General features: G+C 41.6%; 1 protein-coding gene across 2 annotated transcripts; it reads left to right on the forward strand.

Annotated features, from left to right (window-relative positions):
• Window positions 1-2,583: 2,583 nt before the first annotated feature.
• rnpc3 (RNA-binding region (RNP1, RRM) containing 3) lies at window positions 2,584-16,104 on the forward strand. 2 transcript variants are annotated; one of them, XM_062379887.1, is made up of 16 exons: window positions 2,584-2,667; window positions 3,052-3,235; window positions 3,310-3,357; window positions 3,491-3,600; window positions 4,029-4,118; window positions 5,440-5,551; window positions 6,208-6,276; window positions 7,541-7,686; window positions 8,311-8,436; window positions 8,916-9,064; window positions 11,086-11,271; window positions 12,073-12,167; window positions 12,331-12,389; window positions 14,017-14,149; window positions 15,549-15,626; window positions 15,756-16,104. In XM_062379887.1, the coding sequence occupies exons 2-15, from the start codon at window positions 3,083-3,085 to the stop codon at window positions 15,615-15,617; spliced, it is 1,545 nt and encodes a 514-aa protein (XP_062235871.1). In that variant the 5' UTR covers window positions 2,584-2,667; window positions 3,052-3,082; the 3' UTR covers window positions 15,618-15,626; window positions 15,756-16,104. The 2 variants fall into 2 exon arrangements, with proteins under 2 accessions (XP_062235871.1, XP_062235872.1); XM_062379888.1 differs by having other exon boundaries at window positions 16,040-16,104.
• Window positions 16,105-23,017: the final 6,913 nt, after the last annotated feature.

Below are 23,017 nucleotides of genomic sequence, written 5' to 3' on the forward strand. Positions count from 1 at the left end.
ATTGCTTTATATGGTGTAATGAATGTGGGGAGGCGTTAAATACTTTTCTATTTATAAAAGATGGTCCTGTGTATATGTTGAAGGAGATAAGGAAAGAAGGACTGAGGCCGCCACGACTCCATCCTCACCTGCCCAAATTTGGGTTTCTATGGAATAGTGACTGTTGAGATATGAATGATAGGACACATACATGAAAACCTCACGATGTTCATTCACAAACATGGGAATACCCAGAAGGAGCAAGGTATTTAGCAGAATGAGCACTACTGACAGATGTTTAAAAATGAATCTCTGTTTGTGTGTTTCTGAATGCCACCTGAATGGAGGAAGCTGTTTAACATCTTTCTCTAACGACTCCATTCGTTTCTCTAATGAATTATCAAAAGTCCTGCTGACTGGGACAAGAATCCACTGCCAATTGATTCAAGCTTTTCTGGATGAAAGCATCAGCTAAGTGACAACAATACAAACATCAATATTCATCATGGCGGCTGCTGTGTATTTTATAATGCCTCTATGACTGAAGCAAAGGCCATTTTCTGCCTCTATCGTTACCTCGTCTTGCCAATAAAGGTGGTAACATCACTTCTCCTGTCTGTTTTCAGTTTTTACTAATCTCCTCTCCACTGTGGTCCATCTCTTCCAGTTCTTTTTGTTGAACTGAAACGTGCACTCGGAGTGGCATTTTAATAAGAATGAGATTTATTGTTGTTAGAATCAACCTTTCAATGTATGGTTGTCAAATCTGAGTGTTTTACAGCAGCTTCATCCCCCCAAAAGCCTCCTATCCGCTCATCTGATTGAAACTGAGTCACTCGTCCATTCGCACTCGGCTCATTTCTTTCCGATCAGCATCTCTTTCTCCTTTCTCCTCTCCCAAAGTCTGATGTGTTACATTGGAGGGAGGGAGGGAGGGAGGGAGGGAGGAGGATCGAGTGTCCAGCGTTCCTCCCATCACCTGTGAAATTTCAGAGCCAGGCCACGGTGAAAGGGAGTATTGTGTCCCCCTGAGGAGGAATGCCCTTGCGTCGCTTCTCAAAGAAAAGGCTTCTTTTGGCCAGGAATTTGGAGGCATCTCGAGAAGTGTAGGGGGGATTTTCTCTGGGGCTGGGATGGTCAGCTGAAGGCCTTCTTTAAGGCTGGACAGATGGTCAGGCCTTACCCCGAAACCGGTTTTCATAAATTGTGATTCTGATCGATTAGTATCAAACATTAAATCCCCTCAGGACTAAAAGGAAAATATTTGGAGATTTCTTAAATCAAATTACATCAAATCTAAATGAACGCTATTTTTACATCATTGAAACCTGAATTATAAGAGACATTTTCAAATGACTCTTGAGACACAATATTCTTAATTTAGGTTAATGTATGACACTATATCATGAATGGGGAAAAGCACATTTCATATCAGAGATGCGGGAGCTGGAAATATCACATTGATCACTACTGCAGCAGCTGTTATTACATATGGTTACGCTGACATCTGCTGGTGACAAATAGCCACTAACATGTCCACGTGTTGGCCGGCTGTTAATAATAAAGCTCTCCATTGGTGCACGAGTTCAATTGCTTGATAACAAAATGTGCATCATAAATAACATTGAAATAGATGCATGAGCATTAATAACTTTTAATTGCTAATGAAGTATAATAATAATAGAGTTCCTGGAGACCCAGCACGGTTTCAACCCACCAGTACTCAGTAGTTATTACATTATTAGATGAATACTCAGCTGTAACTTCTACATTATGGCGGTGGTCGAGTGGCAGAAACTTGGACTATGGGCAGAGAAGGTCTCTGGTTCGACTCCACGGAGAGACAACAAAAGACGAACCTGGATTGATCTGTCCAAAAAATCCAAGAGTCTCCCTACCCTGTATAGTGCACCTGAGCAAGGCACCTTACTCCCCCAACATCTGCTCCCTGAGCGCTGTACATGGTCGCTCACTGCCCTGTGGGTAAAAAGCAGAGATTAAATTTCCCTACCTGCATGAGTGTGCCTTTGCATGTCTGTGCATGTGTTTGGGATGAATATATGGATCTTAATCTTAATCTTAATATTTTATATACTTAGAAGTCATCACTAAATTTGGAAACAATTTGAGCCTGTGTTCTTTACTTCTGAGTTGTAGCACTCAAAACCCTCTGCCATAGACAATACCAGTACTGACTTCAGGGGTTGTATAAGTGTACTGATTTTGATTTATTACTTTTTTGGTGATTTTCCGTAACACAATTCAGATCTACATTATTATATCATGTTATTTTGAAAATTGAACATAAACAGTCTTTAATAGATGATAACTTAGCAACTGAATTGATTATGTCAGTTATATAAGAACTAATATTAAACAAATTAATCTTTTCTTAAATAAACAAAAGATACAACTGCTCAGAAAGTTTGCTGCTAGAATAGATCATCCAAAGTTAAAGTGCAGGAGCTGCAGTTTGTAGGGATGTGGTTACAGCTGTACAAAGATGTAAAATGCTTTATCCAGTCTGCAACACACAGAACTCTCTGACCCTCTGGTGACTGCACAGATTAACGCTTCCGTCCTCCAGTCCGAGAGGGGGCGGTACAGCTCGCGAGGTTACATGTAATTTCAAACGAAGAAGACGCAGAAAGCGGTAGCGTAGTTGTCCACTGGTTGATGCTACAGGAGGTAAGTATGCGCTGGAATATCTTTGCTTAGCGCTGTTTTTTATGCGTAACTAATTACTTATTTTGGTCATTTAAAGGCTTTGGCTTGTTTCAGTCAACAACAAAGTAAAGCGGCCCATAGAAGTGGTGCATTTACGTCAGTTAGCCCTGAGCTAATGTTGTAGCTAGCCCCCTGCAGCTGACCACGATCCTTCTTTTGAAGAAATCAAAATGAAACTTTTGCTCGTCTGTTTAAAATAGTACAGAAATGACACACAATTCCCGGTGTTATCTGAGGCATCGGCAATACTTCTTCTTGAATTTGTCAGTATGTGTTTCTGTTGTGCTGATCAACCTTCATTCTGAGAAGCTCCTAAACGTGTGTTTACACTGTGCTGCTCAACAGGAGGTAACAGTGACTGTTGTCCTGCGGGGAAATGGACACGAACGAAGACCTGGTCTCGCCCAACGTCAGCAAGACCCTGCTCATCCGCCACTTACCAGATGAGCTCAGCCAGGAAGAGAAGAAAGATCTGCTGCAGTATTTTGGGGCTGAGTCCGTCAGGGTCTTCTCCAAAAGGGGTCGCCTGGTAGGTGGTGCTTTCACATGGTCACAGTCTGTGGATTTTCTGCTGAGGTTTATGACATTTTTCACTTCCCACAGAAACACACAGCCTTTGCAACCTTTCGAAATGAGAAGTCAGCAGAAGAGGTGAGTTTTGTTGTTGTTGTCAAAAGCAATCGCAGCTAATTGCACGTTTAGATGTATAGATACAAGCTAATAGTCATTTCAACATGATTTTCTTTCCCTGTTTGGTAATAAATATCCATAACATCTCCTTCAGGCTCTGGTCAGGCTCCACCAGCTAGAGCTCCTAGGTCAGACGCTTGTTGTTGAGTTTGCCAAAGGCCAAGAAGATGTGACCGTATTAAAGGATCCACCAGTGTCTGAAAGGTGGGTTGCTTGAATTGTCTGCAAAACTAGAATGCTCAGGTGCCACTAAAAGTGGCACTAAATTAAATATGCACCCAATTGCACACACATATATATCAATCCCCTAAATATGCCTGATATGTTAATATCTATTGATTATTCCAAGGGAAATGATGAATAATGTTAAAAAGTGTGGGGAAAAAATCCTTAAATCCGCATTTGCACCGACATTTTATGGGTTCTTCCATGACCCTTCTAAGTTTCATCTTGTGGTTTTTATGTAATGTTGCTTACAAACAAACACACACACAGTTTTGCAGCAGTAATAAACTGGACAATGTTAAGCCTGTGACTTGTAGCCAGACACTGGCCTCTGTATGAGTGGTCTAAAGATCAAAATTGTAAGCAGAACAGAGCAAAACCTGGTTTCTCCCTTTTTCTTTCCACAGTGGAAAAGGTGGCAAAGAGGAGAAGAAGAAAAAACAGACCCGAAAGCCAAACATTCCTCTTATAGAAACTGGCATTTCACCGAGCCTAGGGTAAGTGTTGAATAAATCTCATTATTCAGCTTTTGTACAGATACAGATCACTTAGGTGGATCAGCTAGTCCGTGAGTTACTGTCACCCTCTGGTGCATTACTCTTCAAATGTCTTAGGATTTGTTCTCACCCTGCCTCATGTCATAAAAATATATATTGTATTACATTGTGATTTGATAACAAGCAGTTTCCCATGACTCCTGGTGACAACCGGTAAAGGTCATTCCGCACTCAAATTAGACTTCATAATATTAAATATGCACGTGTGACACATGCTTCCCAAAGAGCTGTCACTTCAGGCGGGTAGAAGCTGCCTGGAGGCCAACTGACAGTAAACCTGGGTGAGAATCTAAGAGCAGCGACATCATGTCCAATTAGATGGTCAGGCTGCCACAGAGTGTCTGACAGAGCGTCTGTCCTGCCAGTTGGTGGGACCAGGTGGTCTCTGAGTTTGTCCTTCAGTCCTGCAACCCACTCTCACCTTGCTTCATATTCAAAATGCATCATATTCTAATGTTAGTTATTTTATGCTGTGTACGGAAATGTGTCAGTTGATTATAAAATAGATCAATATATTGAGCCTGTATTGGCATCTCAATAAAGGCTCTTTTCACTAGTGTCAACAGCCCCCTGATATTCTGCAGACACAAATTGATTATGGCATTTTTTTCCCTGTCTTTTTTTCCCTGTTTTTGAATCTTATCTCTAAAAAGCTATGTTTTTGATCTGATGAGAATACAGTGTGGAATTATACAAAAAGGCAATGCTTGTGTCCAAAAGTAAAACTGTTCTTAATGACCTCCAAAATGTGTGTATTAAATGTTCCTAGCAGTGCAGTCTTTAAAACTGACTCAATGAAACATATTCAGTGGGATTTCGTCTTCCCAACTGTCACCATGCTGATGTCTAATGTCAGCAGCACTGCAGAAAAAATGTGGTTCTTTACACACTGAGCAGAAGATTTTTAATCTTCAGGGCTTTCAGCAGCACTGGCAGCTCACATAACATACTCACCTTCGCTTATTAAGCCACAATATTAAGATTTCTCCTCTCAGTCCTGCCTTATAAAAGTTAGCATTATATGTGAACTAGCCTCATTGCTGACGTGGCAGGCCGGTCCCCATGTCCCTTAATGGCTGGATTTTACATTTTGTTGGCTGAGTGCTTGTCATAAAGAATAAGTTAGTTGTAACACATTCATGTGTCTCCATTACTTTGACTTATTTTGTGTGTTGTTAAGCGAAGGGGTTGTTGTGTTCAAGGCAGCGAGTTTTGGCTGCAGAATCTGCTTTTAAGTAATTCTGTCTTTTCTCTCCTCCAGGTTGAAATATCAACCCAATCCCACTTTGAAATATTTATACCCACCACCTTCTGGCGGCATTCTGACAAATATATCGCACGCCCTCGTGAGTGTGCCAAAGTTTTACGTTCAAGTGAGTAACTGCGGCTTCTCTCTTATCATATTTTTCATCCAGTACCATCACACCTTTTGATATGCAGATGCTGGTCATCTGTGTGTATGTATTTGTATCTTTCAGTTTTTTTCTCTATACTCTCTGTATTCATACTCACCTTTTTTTGTGAATCTATATAGAAGAAATGCAGAGTTGACACAGCATGTGTAACCTTCAGATTGATCATGTAGAATTGAAATACAATTCTGGACTAAGTGCCCCAGAAGTTTTTGAACTGCATCCAACCTCCTAAAGATCAAACAGCAAACATTTGCCTTTTAAATTTCAATTTGGGGAAGCAAGTATTAATAATAAACCATAAGTGGGAGGCATGAGTTATGGGTTTAACATTTCCTTGGGAGCTGCGCTGCCTGCATTTTCATTGCTGCTGCTTCCAGTGGCAACACCTTGGTGGTGCTGGTGTGTTGCAGAGGAGCCCTCGGTGTCTGGCCTCAGCCTCAATCTCACCTTGATCCATGTATTTTAAATGAAAATGCAGAAGCCTTGCAATCTGTTTTACATATGGAGCCTGGTTTGTAGGCAGCAGTGTATTTACATTACCAGCTCCCAGCTCTTGGTAAGAGTCTTTAAATGCAACCGCTGCTGTTCTAAGGCTCTTCATTCCAATTACACAGGTGCTTCATCTGATGAACAAGATGAATTTACCATGTCCGTTTGGCCCAGTCACTCCCAGACCCCCCTTGGTAAGCTGGAACACACAATTTTGAGATGAAGAAAAGGAACAGTATGATGGCCTTAATGTCCTATAAAGAAAAATATGTGAATTCTGCAGCAGGAACTTATATGTTTATGTCCTACCTCCTGCATACGCCACCCCCCCCTCACTTGATTGCTACTTAGCATCTGACTGGAGAATCTTCTGCTCCTGCTCATATGTGAGGGGAAAACCTATCAAGTTCATCTCTTAAACTTTGATGAAACGAAAAAAACATTCTTGCATGGTCTTACATTTTGGACCGTAGTTTTGTTTAACTAGTTAAAGTTTCACAACTTCCTTGCTTGAACAAACATGAACAGATGAACATTCTACCTTTTAAAAGTCGTCTAATATCCAACTGCACATATGTTGTCCTGCAAGGTGGTGCTTAAACATCCCAGCAATGAACAAAGAGCTAAAAAACACTAAACACTTTAATTTCTTGGCATTTAATATGATAAAAACAAATCGGTGTTCGTTAAAGACTCACTTCACTCTTATACAGACATATTTTATATATTTTCTGCACCTACAGTTTTTTTTTTAACCATATTATATCATCCGAGTAGTGATTCAACAGTAAAATCCTATTCTTCAATTTTCAAGTAAGCCTGAAAGGCAGACATAATGACTCTTAAATGTGAAGAGACACTCTGTGAGAGTCTGTTTTAAAGAGAACTCGATTTTTACCACTTCTAAGTAAAAAAATAAATCAATGTTCTTACCTACAGGGCATGAAGTGTTAGATCCGCTTATTAAGTTTATCATCAGAAGAGTATTCTGCAAATGATTTTGCAAGCATTTAAATATATTTTCTTGCAAAAATGCCTAAAATGTTCTTGCGCAGCTTTATAAAGTTAAAGATTTGCTGTTTATTTCATCTGTGTAAAATTAATATATTGAGCTTTCCAATTTTTTTTTGACAAAATTAACAGTAAAGTAATTTGATTAATTTAGAAATGTTTCATCAGATTAATCAACAAAGAAAATAATGGTGAGCTTGAGCCTTGTAAACTATACTAATATTCACAACTCACTTTTTTGTTGTTGCTGTGGATAACAGTTGAACCATCGGAATAAGTCTCAGAACTTTTTGATTTAATTTAAACCTGATATCGATCACCACAACTGGGATCATAAATGAATCCTGGTTTCGACCTGCACTTACCAGGGACCTGGTGCAGAGATGCACATGAAAGCATTTGAACCCTGAGGTATTTGTAAGGTAATCCAACTTATGTTGTCTGCAGCCGTTTGAGCGGCTGCCTCCCGCACCACCTATCCCCATGCCCCCTCCCTACCCTCCCGACTACCCCCCTTTACCAGAGGAGGAGATGGAGCTGTCCAGTGAAGAGGAGTCAGAGTACGATAGCGGAGATGACGAAGACAAGGAGAGGTGAGGAGCAGATAATCACAATAGTCCAGTTAGACCAGTGTAGGCTCACGGCAATGCCCAGGGCTGTTAGTTCTGGCTAAAAACACCAGGCTCTAACTGTATTTGTATACTACGTGACACAGAGATGCCCGAGACCAGGACATAAAAAACACATGTATATAACCACCACTGAAATCTCATTCAAAAAGCAGTTGTAATGTTTTGTGACACAGTCTAAAAATAAGCTTTTTATGTTGATGATTAAATCATTAGAGTTTATGCATCACACACATTTTTGTGTAGATATTCTCCACCTCCATTATTATAATAAAATGATGATGAAAAAATAAGCCTTTCATCCTGTATTTTCCTAATTCAAGTTCAATAGATTTTGTTATATTTGTGTTTTCTCAATATCAAAAAGCTGGTTAACAAAAAAGGTGATGGGTTGATAGGTTGTTTTGGGAGGAGAGCTGGAAGTGTCATACTATACAGGATTCACTTAACAGTAATAATATCCCTGCAAACAGAAGTGGCTTGAAGGAAAATGTCCTTAAATTTCAATTGGTGTGCAGGTTTTGTTTCTTTTATTCATTCCAAGGTAGACATTATTTCCCCTTATTCCTTATGCTTGCTTTATTTCAGGATTGTTCGTCTGATGGGCCTGGTCAACCAAGCATGCAAGAGACCCATGAGACCAAAAACAGCCTCAAAGAGAAAGAAGCCCAAGATCAAGGATCTACTCTATGCTCCCAAACCAGACTCTCAGAGGTACAGCAAAGGCACTCATGCATGTCACAATCCTCACGCAAAGCTCATCTCGAGTCAGTATTCATAGGCTGCTAAAAAAGGACAGAAACCCTCTAGACAATACATCTTCCTCATAAAGACAGCCTTGTGTGGCTCTTATTGTTTCAGTGCCACAGTAACACACACATACACACACACACACACACACACACACACACACACACACACACACACACACACACACACACACACACACACACACACACACACAGTTACTCTGCCTTAATGACAGGCCACAAACTCTGTTTCTAAACTATAAATACACTAGCACACACACATCTCAGTGTCTCCTGGCTTCTTGTTTGTGGACTGGGAAATATCTCCAGCTGACCAGAGCGAAATATCTCAACCCTTAAGCCGCTCAGGAGCCAGGTTTTATTGTGGGCACATTTTAGAGGCTGCTGTGGAGGTGGAGCGCTGATTGTCTCTGCTCTCCTCAGTGCTCCGGTGCTGCAGCCCTCCGATGTGTTTGAGCAGCCCCACCCTGCTGGGCCCAGGAAAATTGAATTCCATATTTCGGTTCCAGAGGTGGCGTCCACAGTGGAGGGAAGTGGGCCAGGTCACGAGGCGCCGGCTAATGAGGGCCGAGGTAAGTGCTCCCTCACGCTCACTTCCTTCAGTTCACAATTAGTCGATTCATTGTTTACCCGTCGATGAACTGATTCCACAGTTCTTGCTAATTTTCAGTAATGCATTGTTGTTTTAAATTTAGGACTGTTGATTAAAAATATTTTTCACTTTCTAAAAATAGGCATTTTACACATATCACTCCTGTCTGAGTCAGTATTTGGAAGAGCACCAGAGGTGTGTGTTCAGCAAGGGAAATGGTCCTATATGGAGAACCTATATAATCTATGTCACGTACTGTAACTATGTTAAAGCTAAGAGTTGTATTATATAAATAAATAAATTGTAGTTGTATTAAAGAAAATTTTCCCCCCTACAAATACACAATTTATGCTAGTTGTCCTCTGGTCCCCTTTCAAAACATAAACACTCTTTAGTTTGGCCCATGTCCCACTCACTAATATGTAGGAGGCAGGGTGCATTACTTTTAATGCACCCAGCCAACAGGGGGTGATTGAGTTGCTTTGGCTACACTTTGGGGGAGCTGTCATGTCGTCCATCTTTATATACAGTCAATGGTCTCACCACAGTTTCACAATGAACTGCAAAAATGTTTCTCTCTCTCTCTCTCTCTCTCTCCTCTTTTTCTCTCTCACTCTTTCTTGGCACAACAGTGGTAGTTTCCTCTTTAGCTGCGTGTCTTCCTGCAGTCATCTGGGATGAGAATGTGCCATGTCTCACTAATCAGCCCCCCCTCCACCCTCGGGGGCAGCTACCCCCACAGATGGGATGTAATTGTGTGGGAAACACTGTGATAATAATATCCACTATCTCCCATCCTCTAATGAAGTGCGGCCCGTGGAAACAAATTCAGTCTCTTTGAGTCACAGATATAACAAAACTGCGACTCTCACAATTGGCCAGTCAAAATAAATCAGGCTGATACTGTAATCTACAAACACATGGGTGGGGTTATCCGTGTAAAAAAGTTCTGAGGAATCCTGTTGGAGCAGGAGAGGCACTGTAGGAATTTGATTGTTACTGTACATCATGTTTATTATCACAATGAAGCAGGAGGTTGTTTGATACTCCTATTGACATAAGTTAAAGCCCTTACCAGGGGTGGCTTGAGCAGAGTGTTCACACAGCAGTATATCACAGCAGGAACCTGCATCAAAAAAGGCTTTACCATTATCTGTATGAGGAAATGTCACTGGGTCTACAGCCTGTGTTACCTGTCAGCTGTGCAGTTCCCAGTTCCCCTTATCTTGCTTCTCTCTAACTACAACTTCACTCCCTGGCAAGCCCCTGAGAAGTAAAATAGATCTCAAAGTCAAACACAAAAGATTTCCTAAAGGCAGGGGGAAAGATAAACTATGACAGGTGGCTTTTTGGATTAGTCTTGTTTTGCAGAAGTGAGGGTGTGGGATCCGATAAACAAGCCATTTAAATGAAAAGGGGAGGTGGGGGACAGATAAGGAGGAGGATAATTTTGAAAGCTGTGGTCTAGTTCTCTGCCGAGTGTGTATCAGGAAAGCTCCCCAGCACTTCTTGCTCCACTGCACTCGCACATACACCTTATGTGGATGACAAGCTTTTTTTTTTTCCACCCCTCCTCGGATTTGTACGGGCTCACTGCTCTTCGTAATTTCATCTACTGCGTGAGTGTGTGTGTGTGTGCACGAGCATGCTTTTCTCCCAAGTCTGTCAGAGTTCTCCATCACTCTACCTTTCAAACCTAAACACAAGTAATCGATTTGTTGATCAGTACATTTTGAACTAACTATGACCAAGAGGATTTTCTTCCTCTCCACCATCTTGAGCTTGTAAACGTCGTGGAAGTCATTATTTCACCATCTGCTATTTCTAGACACTTTGAAATCTTCCATCTGTATGTGAGCTGCAGATAAACAGTCCTCATCCTCTTGTGTGTCAAGCAATCCACCAGATTCCCCACTAAACCAACTCAGCTGTACTTTAAATAAGATGAATTGTTTTTGTTTGTGCTATTAACTGCTCCTAAAACATCTTCTGTGCCCTCAGAAGTGGACGAGATGGATGTCGCTCCCTCTGTCGGTGAGGAGCCGGAGGTCACTGAAGGTTTTGGGAAGCTCTACCCCAGCGCCCAGGAGTCCCAGCAGCAGGAGGAGCAGAGCGACGACGATCAGGATCTCACCTCGGGTGTCATCTCCAGAAAAGAGCTGGAAAAAGGACAACTGTCAAGAGACGGTAAATTTAAGCAGGACTCTGATTTGACTTTGAAAAACGTCCAAACCTAGATTTCATCCAAGGGTGAAATCTTGGCTAAATGAAAATTGTTGGAACACTGTTGTGCGATCACACGCATCTGTGTGACTGCATTATGTCGGCTTTCTTAAGTTTAGTGTAAACAAGCAGAAGTGATACAGTGGGGGATCTCCTCAACAGCAGTACAGCACAATGTAGTTTAAACAAGTCACCCTGATAACCACTAAAAGACTTTGGTTCTGTGCAGAGAAACATTAAAAAGGGATTTTCTTTGTAGAACCGAATAATGGCATTTTAATTAATGTTGTCATGTATCAAAGGGGCTGAACAATAAAACATCCAGCAGCTAAATATGCACATGCATGTATTCCCCAGAAGAAGAAGAAGAAGTGCAAAACAAGGGGAACAGGAGTGGGAATATTTTACATGTGTCAGGTGACAAGAGACGCAACTGCAGGATGTGTGTCATCTGTTTGGTAGCATCTTTGCAGTAGCAGCTTAAGAGTAATGGGTTGTGTTACTTTTTGTCCTTCCTCCTGCACACATTGTTCAGACATGTTTTCCATGAGACCGTATACGTCCAAGTCACGTCTAAAATTAAACAGGACGGCTGCTGCCGAGATCAGTATCACTTCATCTGCTTTAACGTCTTCAGTCTGTCTTTCTATAAAGCACTGAAGAGTATAAAGAGTCTACCTGTGTGTACTGTGTGTATAGGCAGCTCTGGGATCCTTTGTACCTGTTTTTCTTACTCTCCTTCTGTTTTTTCTCTTTTGAAATCAGAGATGAAACGCATGTCTGTGTTTAAAAATTATGAACCGGGCGAGCCGACCTGCCGACTGTACGTCAAGAACATCCCGAAGCAAGTGGACGAGAAAGTAGGTTATTTAGAACTTGACCCACTTGTATGTTAATGTTTCAATGTTTGTTTTGTATTGCTTAAATTCATTAAATGTATTCAGACCTTTTGTGTTGTAATATTTAGAAATGTTAATGTCATCAACGATGCACTCATTAGTTTCTGCGTTATTCACCTTCCAGGACTTGAAGTACATATACGGGAGATACATCAACCCTTTGTCAGAAGACGAGAGAAAAATGTACGTAATCCGTTTCTTTTTAATGGACATGCTTTGCGTGTCTCTTCTCTCCATTTTCTCTTCCGGAGCTATTTCTGACTTGAGCAATTTGTCGCCTCCTCTTGAGAGATGTTAGTAATTCATGCTGACTGTGTGTTGTGTTATTAATAAGTATCTAACCTGACGTCTAGATCATGAGGGACATTTTATGTTTGCGCATCAGCACTACTTCAAATGAATCGTCCACCTGAGTCATCAAACGGTGCTTATGTTGGGAGAAGGCCAGAGTCTGAACTCAGATGTCGGTGATAAACAGGAGGCTGTAGCTCTGCCAGAGAAACGGCTTGTCCTCTGCTAACCTGACTCTAAATTGTGTCCTTTTGACTCTTTCAGACTTACTCCAATTTATTTTATTGTCATAAAACTTATACGCAAACAAATGTTTGTAGGAATCGTAACCAAGACAATACCAGCTCTTATCCTAACCCCAAAATCAGTTTTTGTGTCCTCCAAACACAAAATCTGACCGCACAGAGCTGTAACAATCACAATTCACTATTCATGCTTGGATATGTCTTCGTCTCAAAGGTTTGTAGTTTTTGGTTCAGTGTGGAAAACAAATAAATGTGAAGGAACATTATAACAAGCCTAAACCTTTTCGTGCACATGCTTCACGCCTCTGTTTTCTACAGCTGAGTGTCCTCTCACATCTGCAGCACCAAAACAAACCTGTGGTATTTGTTATCTTGCCTGCTCCACCAGTAATAGACACACACTGGTGATGCTGCTAAATAGATTTTGTGTCCGCGACTTCTGCAAATACTGCACAATGTTGACACTCTTTCTGTCCAGTGTTATTTATAATTTAGCAGAAAACTATAGCGCTCAAAGTATTAGCCCTAAGAGAATCCATAAACTCTGGCTCCACATTAACCCTACTAAATAAAAGAATTTTTTTTTTTTCCTCTGTGTTCCAAACCTTACCTACAATAATAGTTTTTCTTTCTCATCCAACACAGTAGCTTTTTTTCTAAAATGGTCTCCAGAGTGGATAAATCTTAGAAATGCCGTCTTGCTGTTTCAGTGCTGATGATAAAAAGCTAAAGGCTCAGGGAGGAGGGGGTGGGGGGCCGTGCTGTAGCAGGGTCTTTTCATCGCAGCTAATCTTTTATGTTTATGTACAGACATTCAGACGACATCACAGTTATAAAATAACGTTTTTTATCTGTTCTGTTCAGGAAAATGTAAATGAGCAGTATGTTGTGAATATAGGCATATTGTTTTTGTTGGTGAAGAAAAAGAAACTTACCTGGAAACAAGTTTAGTATTTTTCATAATTTAAATTTAGTATAAAATATAATTAATGATTTTACTCTTTGCACAGCCCTCATAGACATGTACTATATCCTCATCAATCCTATGAAATATATCTTTGGTTCTGGTCTTATTAATATTTTTCCTCAGTGATTTACAACTTGACTTACCTTCGTTATGCTTAAGTCCTTAATTCTTGCCCCGTACTTGTGCTTGAAGCTGCTGGATGCCTGAAATTCTTTCGGGATTGATTAAGCATCTATCTGTGGATCTGTGGTGTTGTATCAGTGGGGTGATGATGACGATGTGTCCCTGCTTCACTGTTCCTACTCAGGTTTGACGTGGTGTTAATGAAGGAGGGGCGGATGAAAGGCCAGGCCTTCGTAGGACTCCCCAGCGAGTTGAGTGCAGAGAAAGCCCTGCTGGAAACCAACGGCTACATTCTTTTTGACAAACCCCTGGTGGTCGTATCCTTTTATCCCCCCAGATGAAACTGGGACACAGGTTTGGTGTTTTAAGTGTGTTGAGTTGCAGAGAGATTTGTATATCAGTCACACAATCAGGTGTTAATTTGTAGACTATAATATATAAAAGATATTTACTTGACACACACGGCCATAGAAAATGTATCGTAGAGAAAAACTGTGCTAGATTTCGTGCATGCATCGTTTCCTGTGAATCCCTAACAGGAAGGAAAGCAATTTGAAATGATTACCAGTAACAGATAGATAGAGCCAAGACCCAATTTAGATTCCCTGTCATGATTCCCTCAGTGCCAGCCCGACACTGTCGTGCATCCTCAGTGAGCTGGAAGATAAAAACTACCAGTTTACAGTGCAAAGGTTTTATTAACAAACAGCTCCTCAGCCGTGGAGCCTCACACTCGTGGCTCCTCCCCCCTGTTCTTCAACCTTTCACTGGGATGAGCACTTAAAAAAAAAATCTGTGTGAGCAACAGTCGCTGTCATTGGACAAAGGTCAGACTCTTACAGGGTCCATTTTGGCCAGTAGTCCTGTGGCATTTATGAGCAAACAGCTGTCACCATTTCTCAAGTTAAGTTCACGTGAGGTGGCGAGTGTCTAAAAGAAAGAGAGCCCCTGTGGCTGAAAGCTGCTCCGGGAGTAAAACATGACTTTATACGAGTATAAATGATCAGTCTGTGAAGCTGTGCTGAAAGAAAACCTGGTGTTTGGTCGGGGTTTGATTTTCGCTAATACCTCTGGTGAATTAAATCTATTGAAGAAAACTGAATTTATAAATGGGAGCAAATCCTTTTTCAAAAGAAACCGCCTGTCTTACAACTACATCATCGTAAATGCACACACGCATAGAATGTATAATATGATAATATCTTGATTGCAATAACATTTCTCTAAACTTACAAAGTTTTCACAAACGTAAACACAAGTAAAAATACATGTAAATGGACATAAAAACAAATAAAACTTATAAAAGAATACAAACACTAAATGTGTGACAGACGTATAATACAATTATTAAAAGACATCGACATACGTACAATTTTGGGATTGTAGAACACTAAAACTAGGTTTTTAAACTTTGATTTCAAAGGAAGGCTTCTTGTGTGTGTCCTTCTCAGTCTCACGAGCAGTCTGGTGATTGGGGGCTGCCTCTTGAGCATCTCAAAAGGTTGGCTCTCTGCAAGCATTGGCCTTGCAAGGTCTAAGAGGGTTTGAACCAGTAGGTGGCGTTTTGAGCCATGTTCAACCCATACAAATTATTGAATAAAAAAATGATATTTTAAAACCAGCATTAATCTGTTTCATCAAATAACAGTCATATGATTTAGTTGTGCAGTATCTCTCCAATGTAAACGCCAAAAGACCTTAACTATGAATCCACAGCAATTTGCCAGATCGGCACGACCAAAACCAGAGAACACGGAGACCAAGAGAGGTCCGAAGCAGCGCTGAGATCAACAGGTGAGTTTTAACACAACAGCAGAACAATTTTTCCACTGTACCACCGTGTATGTAAAAAAAGAACCAGGCCTGATTGTCATTGTAATGGTTTTTTCTTTTACGTTTGTGTTTACACTTTATGTATTCAAGAAACCAAGGCTTGATAGTGTGGCCCTGCAGGAGCATTTGTATCCTTATTGTGGCATATCCTTTGGAAGATAAAAACATCAGGAGGAATTGTGTGCTGTTTATTTCTAGCTATTGCGGCACAGTTGGATTTCAAAGAGCAGTCTAAATTTAAGGACTCAGTGCCGAGCTTTGTTCCAGAGTCTCGTTCTATTGTGTTATTGTCTTGTCGTTTTGTTTACTTGTGCTATTTTAGGATTCTTTTATAAACTTATATTTACAATGTTCCTTGTTTGACTGAATTTCAGGTGATGGTCGTCAGCCGTTGTCCTATTCTTCTTTTGTTATTTAATAAAGTATTTTATTAAAATAACTTGTGCCTTGTTTTCTTTACGTCCACATGGACTGATTATCCCAAACTTCAAGTCCTGAAACACAGACTGAGCTGTGGATTGGCTGTGTGGCAGATGGTGGGCTGTCAACACAATGGTAAAGCCACAGTCACGGTGTGGGGAAAAAGCTGGGACTAGGTTAGTTTGCCTTTTCAATCCCGGCCTGGCCCCATATGTGTGATTATATAGCGTAAACCTCGGGGGGGGGGGGGGGGTGGGGGGACCCCTCGGCATCGTCACATCTGGCTGTGTGTCAGTCAGAGCTCTATGGGGTCTGTGGTTTTTTCAGGATCACTGATGGCTTGATGGCATTAATGGTATCTTAAGATCAGGTCCTTGCAGTTGTCCCATTTGTCTTTAAGAGAAAGTCCTGTCCCTGTCTGTGTGAACTCTAGACAGACCATGAGTCTCAGAGTAGGAGTGATGATGCTTGCTTTTAAACCTCCAGTACTATCTTGTGGAGGCTTTTATTTTGGAAGGCAAATATGACAGATCCACAGTGCACATGGGATGAAACGTTCAGAAACAACAACACAACATATATACAAATATACTCCAAGAGTTTGTATTTTTTTGCACATTAACTTAATATTTAGCAAATCCTGTTCAGCTTGTTGACTCACAGAGGTCATGACAAAGCAGCAGACATGGAGCACAGGAATTATTTATTGCCCAGACTGTTATTACTATTATAACTAAACTACCAAACTACTACTACGCCTATCTACTATTACTACTTTATTAATATCTCTCTTTCCCTTCATGTCCTGTCTTCATTTACTGTATTGTTCGTGCTAATAAATACTAACAAAAAAGCAAAACTACTTAATTATACAACAAAAACACTATATAATGTGTAGGTCAGTAGGATCTGCAACGGGTATATGAATTATAATGTATTTGGGGGGATTTCAAATTTCAGTTGAAGTAGTGGGGCTCGGGGGCTTTTTAAAGAAATAGATATCGGCAAACCCATTTAAGCTTAAATTACAAAGACAGTTTTAATCTCGAGATTTCACACATCCGCACATTTACCTTTTTATATATATTTTTTTTTTTTTTTGACCAAATTCCATTCACATTTTAGTTTGCTTTCAGCTGAGAGATCTCTGTGGCTGCAAAACCAAACTAACTTCTAGGTGTCGAGACTCGTGATGGAGCTGCAGCACCTTGGATCCCATTCAGAATATCAGCAACCTGAAATACAGCCTGTGGGAAGGCAGCCATGACACCTCAGGACATCCCTGATAAAACACAAGCATCAGCCCAGTTAGATCAGATGTTTATAACTCACATGTAAACTCGTAACTCTTCTACTGTATATATTGTTGTTTTTTTATATTGTTATATTGTTCGATATTGTTGTTTTTAATTTGTTTGTAAAGTGCACCAACCACACCAAGGCAATTTCCTGTATGTGCAAATATACATGGCAATAATAAGAATTCTGATTCTGATTCTAAAAGGGGTTTATTTTGATGAGGAAATATATGTAGAAAAAATAAATAATTACTAGTATTAATTATCCTGGGTATTCCTTCTCTGCAGATCATGAGCTCCGTGCTGATGGAGCCCTCATCGTGCATGCAGCACACTGTTCAATCACATCTGGCCTCTAATGTGGCGATGATGTCGTTGATTTGAAGCTGCTTTAATCTGCAGATGCAACAATGACTGGTTAACGAGCAGCGATTGACCTCTGCATCCTCGAGGGGGGGGGGGGGGGGAATCACTGTGATTAAACAATTATCTGAGCGTTCTTTAATTGCGAGTTGAGGGCTGAAAGTGTGTCAGTGTTTATTTCACATCTCATAAACCTCGTCATTAACCTCTCGCGGAGCTGCGGCTCTCATCCACTGATTTACCACGACGGTTCACAGAAGGAGCCGGATTCAGGTTTGGGGAAACAAATCCATTGCCGGTTTTTATTTTTGTGCAAAATAGGTTTGTAGTTCATTAAGTCCCAGCTCTTCTCCTGAGCTCGGCCTCTCTCCGGGTTACCATCTACACGGCGGGTTATTAATCACATGTGCTCGTCTGCTCCGACCCGAAGCTCATACGTCAACGCCAGTGTGAGGGAGGAGTTCCCATCTGTGCCCCACTCGGCCCGCCATCTCAACGATGACAAATGGGCCCCCCGCAGTGGAAATATTGAGAGTTACCGGGACATTTATCAGGCAACGTTTGAGCAATATGAAAGATAACCTTTTGTAAGTGGACGCAGATAAAGATGTATGTTCTGCCTTTTCCCTGCTCCGGCTTCGTCTCTAATGTGTAATACCCAGAAGTGAAAATCGTGGAAATGCGTTTCTTCTTTTGGGTTCAAGCAGGTGTGTGGACTGTCTGGTGGATAGAGCCGGTGTCTGAAGTGTTTCAGGCCGTAAACACGTGGCCTGTTTTCCTGTCTTCACATTCATTTCTGCCTTTATACAGGGTAGCCTGTTCAAATTGAGTTAAACGTTTACTCATAATCCTGTTGATACTTTTTCTCAAAAATGCCAGTAAAACTCAGGGCAACATCCACATGCCTCGGGCCACAAGGTCTCTCCAGACACTTCCAGTGACAACACCTATGTGTGAGTTCGCCTGTGGGCTTCTGTGCAACCGGGAAACTGAATTTGAATTCCTCCACGAGCTGGTGTAGCTCCCTGTCAGTCAGTCAGTCAGTCAGTCTGTCAGTCTGTTCCCTGTCCCACTGTCACGGTGAGCCTTGTTGTGCTGTGCTGCTTTGGGTTGAGACGTGTTGGCGAGGCACCGTGGTCACATCGGGGAGAAAGGCTTTATCGGATACATGGCGACAACTTGACCATTTCAAGCAAGTGGCCATACACAAAGATGCTGGCTATCGAGAATCGTGAGAATCAAATTTTGGTTCAATTAGATTAATTAAGTAGAGGCCGGAGGAGCAGCAACCGTCAGTACAGTAATAACCAGTCAGGCGGGGATGGCATCAGCTAACAGCTGCTAATGTGATTCGACATTAGCTGTGAATGAACCTGTGACTGTGATGCATGTCTGATTTTATTTAATCAGCTGAGTCATAGTTTATCATAACTGATTTCTCTGTCTGGTGGTTGGGGTTACATCGTCAAAACAAAGGCACATTTTAGTGTTTCATCCATGGACTGTGTGTATAAAGATTTTCTCATTTGGAGTCTACTCAGTAGTGAACGATGGATCGAGCCGCAATAGCGAAGTCCCAGTGATACACATGCTCGATTAATCAGGTGTCAGCCATCAATAACAGTTTTAACAGTAACAACCTAACTAGGAACATAAAACTCATTAAATCAAACTTACTAACAGTGTCATATCAGTGTGATAAGAAATACCTAAAATGATAGAAACAATCTTTGAGAAAAATGGCCCACCCACTAACGTGGAGGAGACAGGGCTTGGACTGTACTGTAGCCAGCCACCAGGTGGCAATCAAGACACTTTAACTTTTGGTGGATGGTCATGTCATCCATCTTTATATATAATCTATGGTGTAATGGTACATGTTTCCACTAAGCTTGGTTTAAATTAGTTATTTAATGCTGTAAAATTGGGTTGAAACAGCTTGTGGCCCGAAATGGTAACCCAAGTTTTTATCAGGGATATTTTGGTTTGATTTCTGTTTAGTGGGAGGAAGTAGAGACGTCCATTTTATATACTGTCTAGTGTCTACTAGTAAATACTCTGTCCCACTAGGCTTTAACGTTCATGCGTTGATGTAATGTTCAAATACTGTTGGTTAAGTTCTCATGATTGTCTGAAGTTGCTGTAAAATAAAGTCAAATTTATCCACACCTGTTCTTGTGTACACAGCACATGACATTCGGTTTGAACCCCATGTTTCTAAAAGGCCTAATGGGATCTAGTGTAACCTCAGACATATTCACATTTCAGATTGTTAATCTAAAAGCTCTCTGTGTACATTTATTTGTGATTTGGCTCAGATGGAAGATTTGAAGCGAAGAGTGCCAAGAACTCATATAAGCAACTAATGGATGTTTCTACATCTAGATTAAGTGTCACATATAAATGAGTTTGGATTTGGAGAAAGGCCATTTAGTCCACAAGGTTTCTACAGTAGAAAGACAGTCTGATGGTTATTTCTCAGTGGAGTAAGCTGCATGGAATCACTATTAATTTATTAATTTTTGCTAACATCAATATATTTAAAGGAAGCATACAAGATCTAAATTGACAAAATAAAAAACTTCAATCAACCATACAACGATAGAATCAAGTACAATTCGCTTCTTACATGGAATTAAAGCAACACGATGTACATTTTACTCCGCAACAGCGCCCTCTGCAGTATCACATGGGGACTAATACCGTCGGGGCTCTGCATCCAAACTTTTAAATGGTTTTCTTGTTAAAAAAACAAAACAGGTCTGAACATTCAATGAGCGGAGAAAAGTCGGCACGGTGTGATGATGAACACAGAAAAAAACAGATGTCACATTCTGTTCTCTGTGGCTGGGACGTAATCAAGGCTCATTCCCTTAAAAGGCTTCAAATCCCCGGCCTCACACTGACATCAATAAACAGCAAAGCTTTTGTGCACGTTCACCTTTAAATGATGAATATCCTGGGGGGAGGGGAGGGGTGGTTTACTACACATTGATCATGGCCGCGGCCACAGAGGTGGCTGACAGGTAGGATGGTATTCACTGCGTGTCATCAGCGTGTCGGTCGAGTCTCCGCTCAAATACACAATCAAGACTCCAGTTCGTCTGGGGCGACTGGCGGGGGAATCGGTGATAAACTTTAACCTCCTCTAGAGAAATGCCGCTGCAGATGTGCCTCGCGCTCTGCAGCTGCCGAGACGGCCTGCCGAGACATTCATTGATGCTATTTATGCAATTCATCAGAGGCTAAATTAAATCAGGGGCCAAACAGAACGGGCTGTCTGTCAGGACGCATCAGATCATGGTATGTACAGCACGTGGGCGCTTTCTGAAACACTGACGAGTTGACCTGCGATCGAACCGCAGCAGCAGCCAGTATGAACAATTAATGTCGCAGAGTTTTCACCGAAATTGCTTCCTGCCCGGACCTACTTAACTCTGAGCTTTTGCTGACTTTGAAGGTGTGTGTGTGGGGGGGGGGGGACACACAGTGCTAAGTCAACTCCAGAGTGTGTATATGGTCGTCAGTCTTACAAGTCTTTCCGAGAGCAAATGTGTCAATTCCAAGGTGTGCTTATTCATAATGAAGAGGGTGATGGCTTGACCATTCATATTTCATGCCTTCAAACCCTGCAAGTTTCATGAAGTTGTCCGAATGAGTAGCATTTAAAACTGAAGTGGAGTAATGTGCTTGAATAATTTAACCGCAATGTCGTTGATAAGAAACGGGACCACGGTCATCAGTTTTATTTCAGCTGAGAAGTTTACTTATAAATCTTAATTGCATACGTAGTTTGTTTATCTATGGAGCCGTGTGCATGGAAATCTGATTGGTACATATGGAATGACATGAACTCACCCAGCTCTCCCATTGGAGCTCTTAATGTTGGCGCTTTTTCACCGGAGACTCGTCTCTTCTGAGATTCTGAAGTGGATGTGGTGAAATATCTCCGTCAGCGCTGTGAAGCCTCCATCGGTATGGAAAACACCGCCCGCTGTAAAGTGCTCGTCCCCGCTGCGAGCCGCTTCCTCCCTTTTCCGACATTACACCTCCTTTCTCACAGCTCTGCCCTGTGCTGTCTGAGGTGCCAACTAAATCTCGGCCTCATCTTGTCCGCCGTAACCTTGTTTATTCCCAACAGTGGCATTAGCAAAGCTGTAAAAGTATTTATGGGGGTACAAATGTGGGACAGCCAATCTAAGGTAAATCTATAAATCCCGGCCGCTGATTTCTCAGGGCCAGGAGGTGCAGGCCGGTGATCAGTGGAGGTGGAAAGTATTCCCCCGGTGACTCTGTGTGACTAACGCACGGAGGCCGAGCAGCATGCCAAAGAGCGCTATGGTGACACTGTTGTGCTTTTAATACGGCCAAGCTGGCCTTCGCCTCTGAAGTGAGACGCCGCCTCGCTATCCATCTAGCATGAGCTGGTATCATTAGCCGACACCCAACGGGGACCTGACTCAGCAGTGTTTGTGTGTGTGTGTGTGTGTGGGTGTCACATTTTGTCCTTGGCTTATTTAGAGATTGCAGCAACAAAGACCAACAATTATTTTTTTTTAAAAGCGTGCTGCAGAGAACAAACATATGTACGAGTTCCGTCTCTTGCTCTGCGGTGAGTGGGACTTACTGCTCCGACAAAACCACGGCCACCACCGCCTTTCAGCAGCTTGTGAAGCTTTAATGGCGGACGTGTTTGCCAAGAGCCGCCGACTCACACGTCGAGCAGACACGGAGAGACGTTAGAATTCGTTTGCAGTCGTGTTTTTTAGCCACTTGACAAATGTAAATCCAATATTCCCTGTTTGAACTCTGCTCTCCGCCAGCTCTTGGAACATCTGCAGTAGGTCCTGCGAGGATGCTAGATGCTCCACCCCAGTATGCTTTGTATGCTATATTGTGCTTTATGTGTCTATGGGGGGGGGGGGGTGAGGACAGTTGCTCAAACTCAACCTCATTACACAAACAGGACAGACAGAACTTTTAGCGCTTGGAACTTTTTTCAAGGAAGCGAAAGGCTCCTGCTGCAGACAACTGTTTAGCTGCTTTGCCATTTATGACCAAATGACATTTAACAAAACAGACATATTAAAGAACAATGATGCTATATAAATGCCGCTGCACAATAAGCAACTGCATCAAAATAAAAATGGAGAAACTAAAAGATGTGCTGCTGTGGTCATGATTTACTGCTTGATAAATGGGACTTTGCGCCGACACTGGTGACAAAGCATATTGAGAACATTTAAAATGCCACCACAAAGGTTCCTGTAA

This window comes from Platichthys flesus, chromosome 21, assembly GCF_949316205.1.
Source record: "Platichthys flesus chromosome 21, fPlaFle2.1, whole genome shotgun sequence".
Taxonomy (NCBI): domain Eukaryota; kingdom Metazoa; phylum Chordata; class Actinopteri; order Pleuronectiformes; family Pleuronectidae; genus Platichthys; species Platichthys flesus.

Bases quoted from the DNA above. Each gene is read 5' to 3' on its own strand.
- rnpc3 (XM_062379887.1), top strand. From the start codon at position 3,083: ATGGACACGAACGAAGACCTGGTCTCGCCCAACGTCAGCAAGACCCTG. The intron at 3,601-4,028 runs GTGGGTTGCTTG...TTCTTTCCACAG, and splicing joins GATCCACCAGTGTCTGAAAG to TGGAAAAGGTGGCAAAGAGG. The intron at 12,168-12,330 runs GTAGGTTATTTA...TTCACCTTCCAG, and splicing joins CGAAGCAAGTGGACGAGAAA to GACTTGAAGTACATATACGG.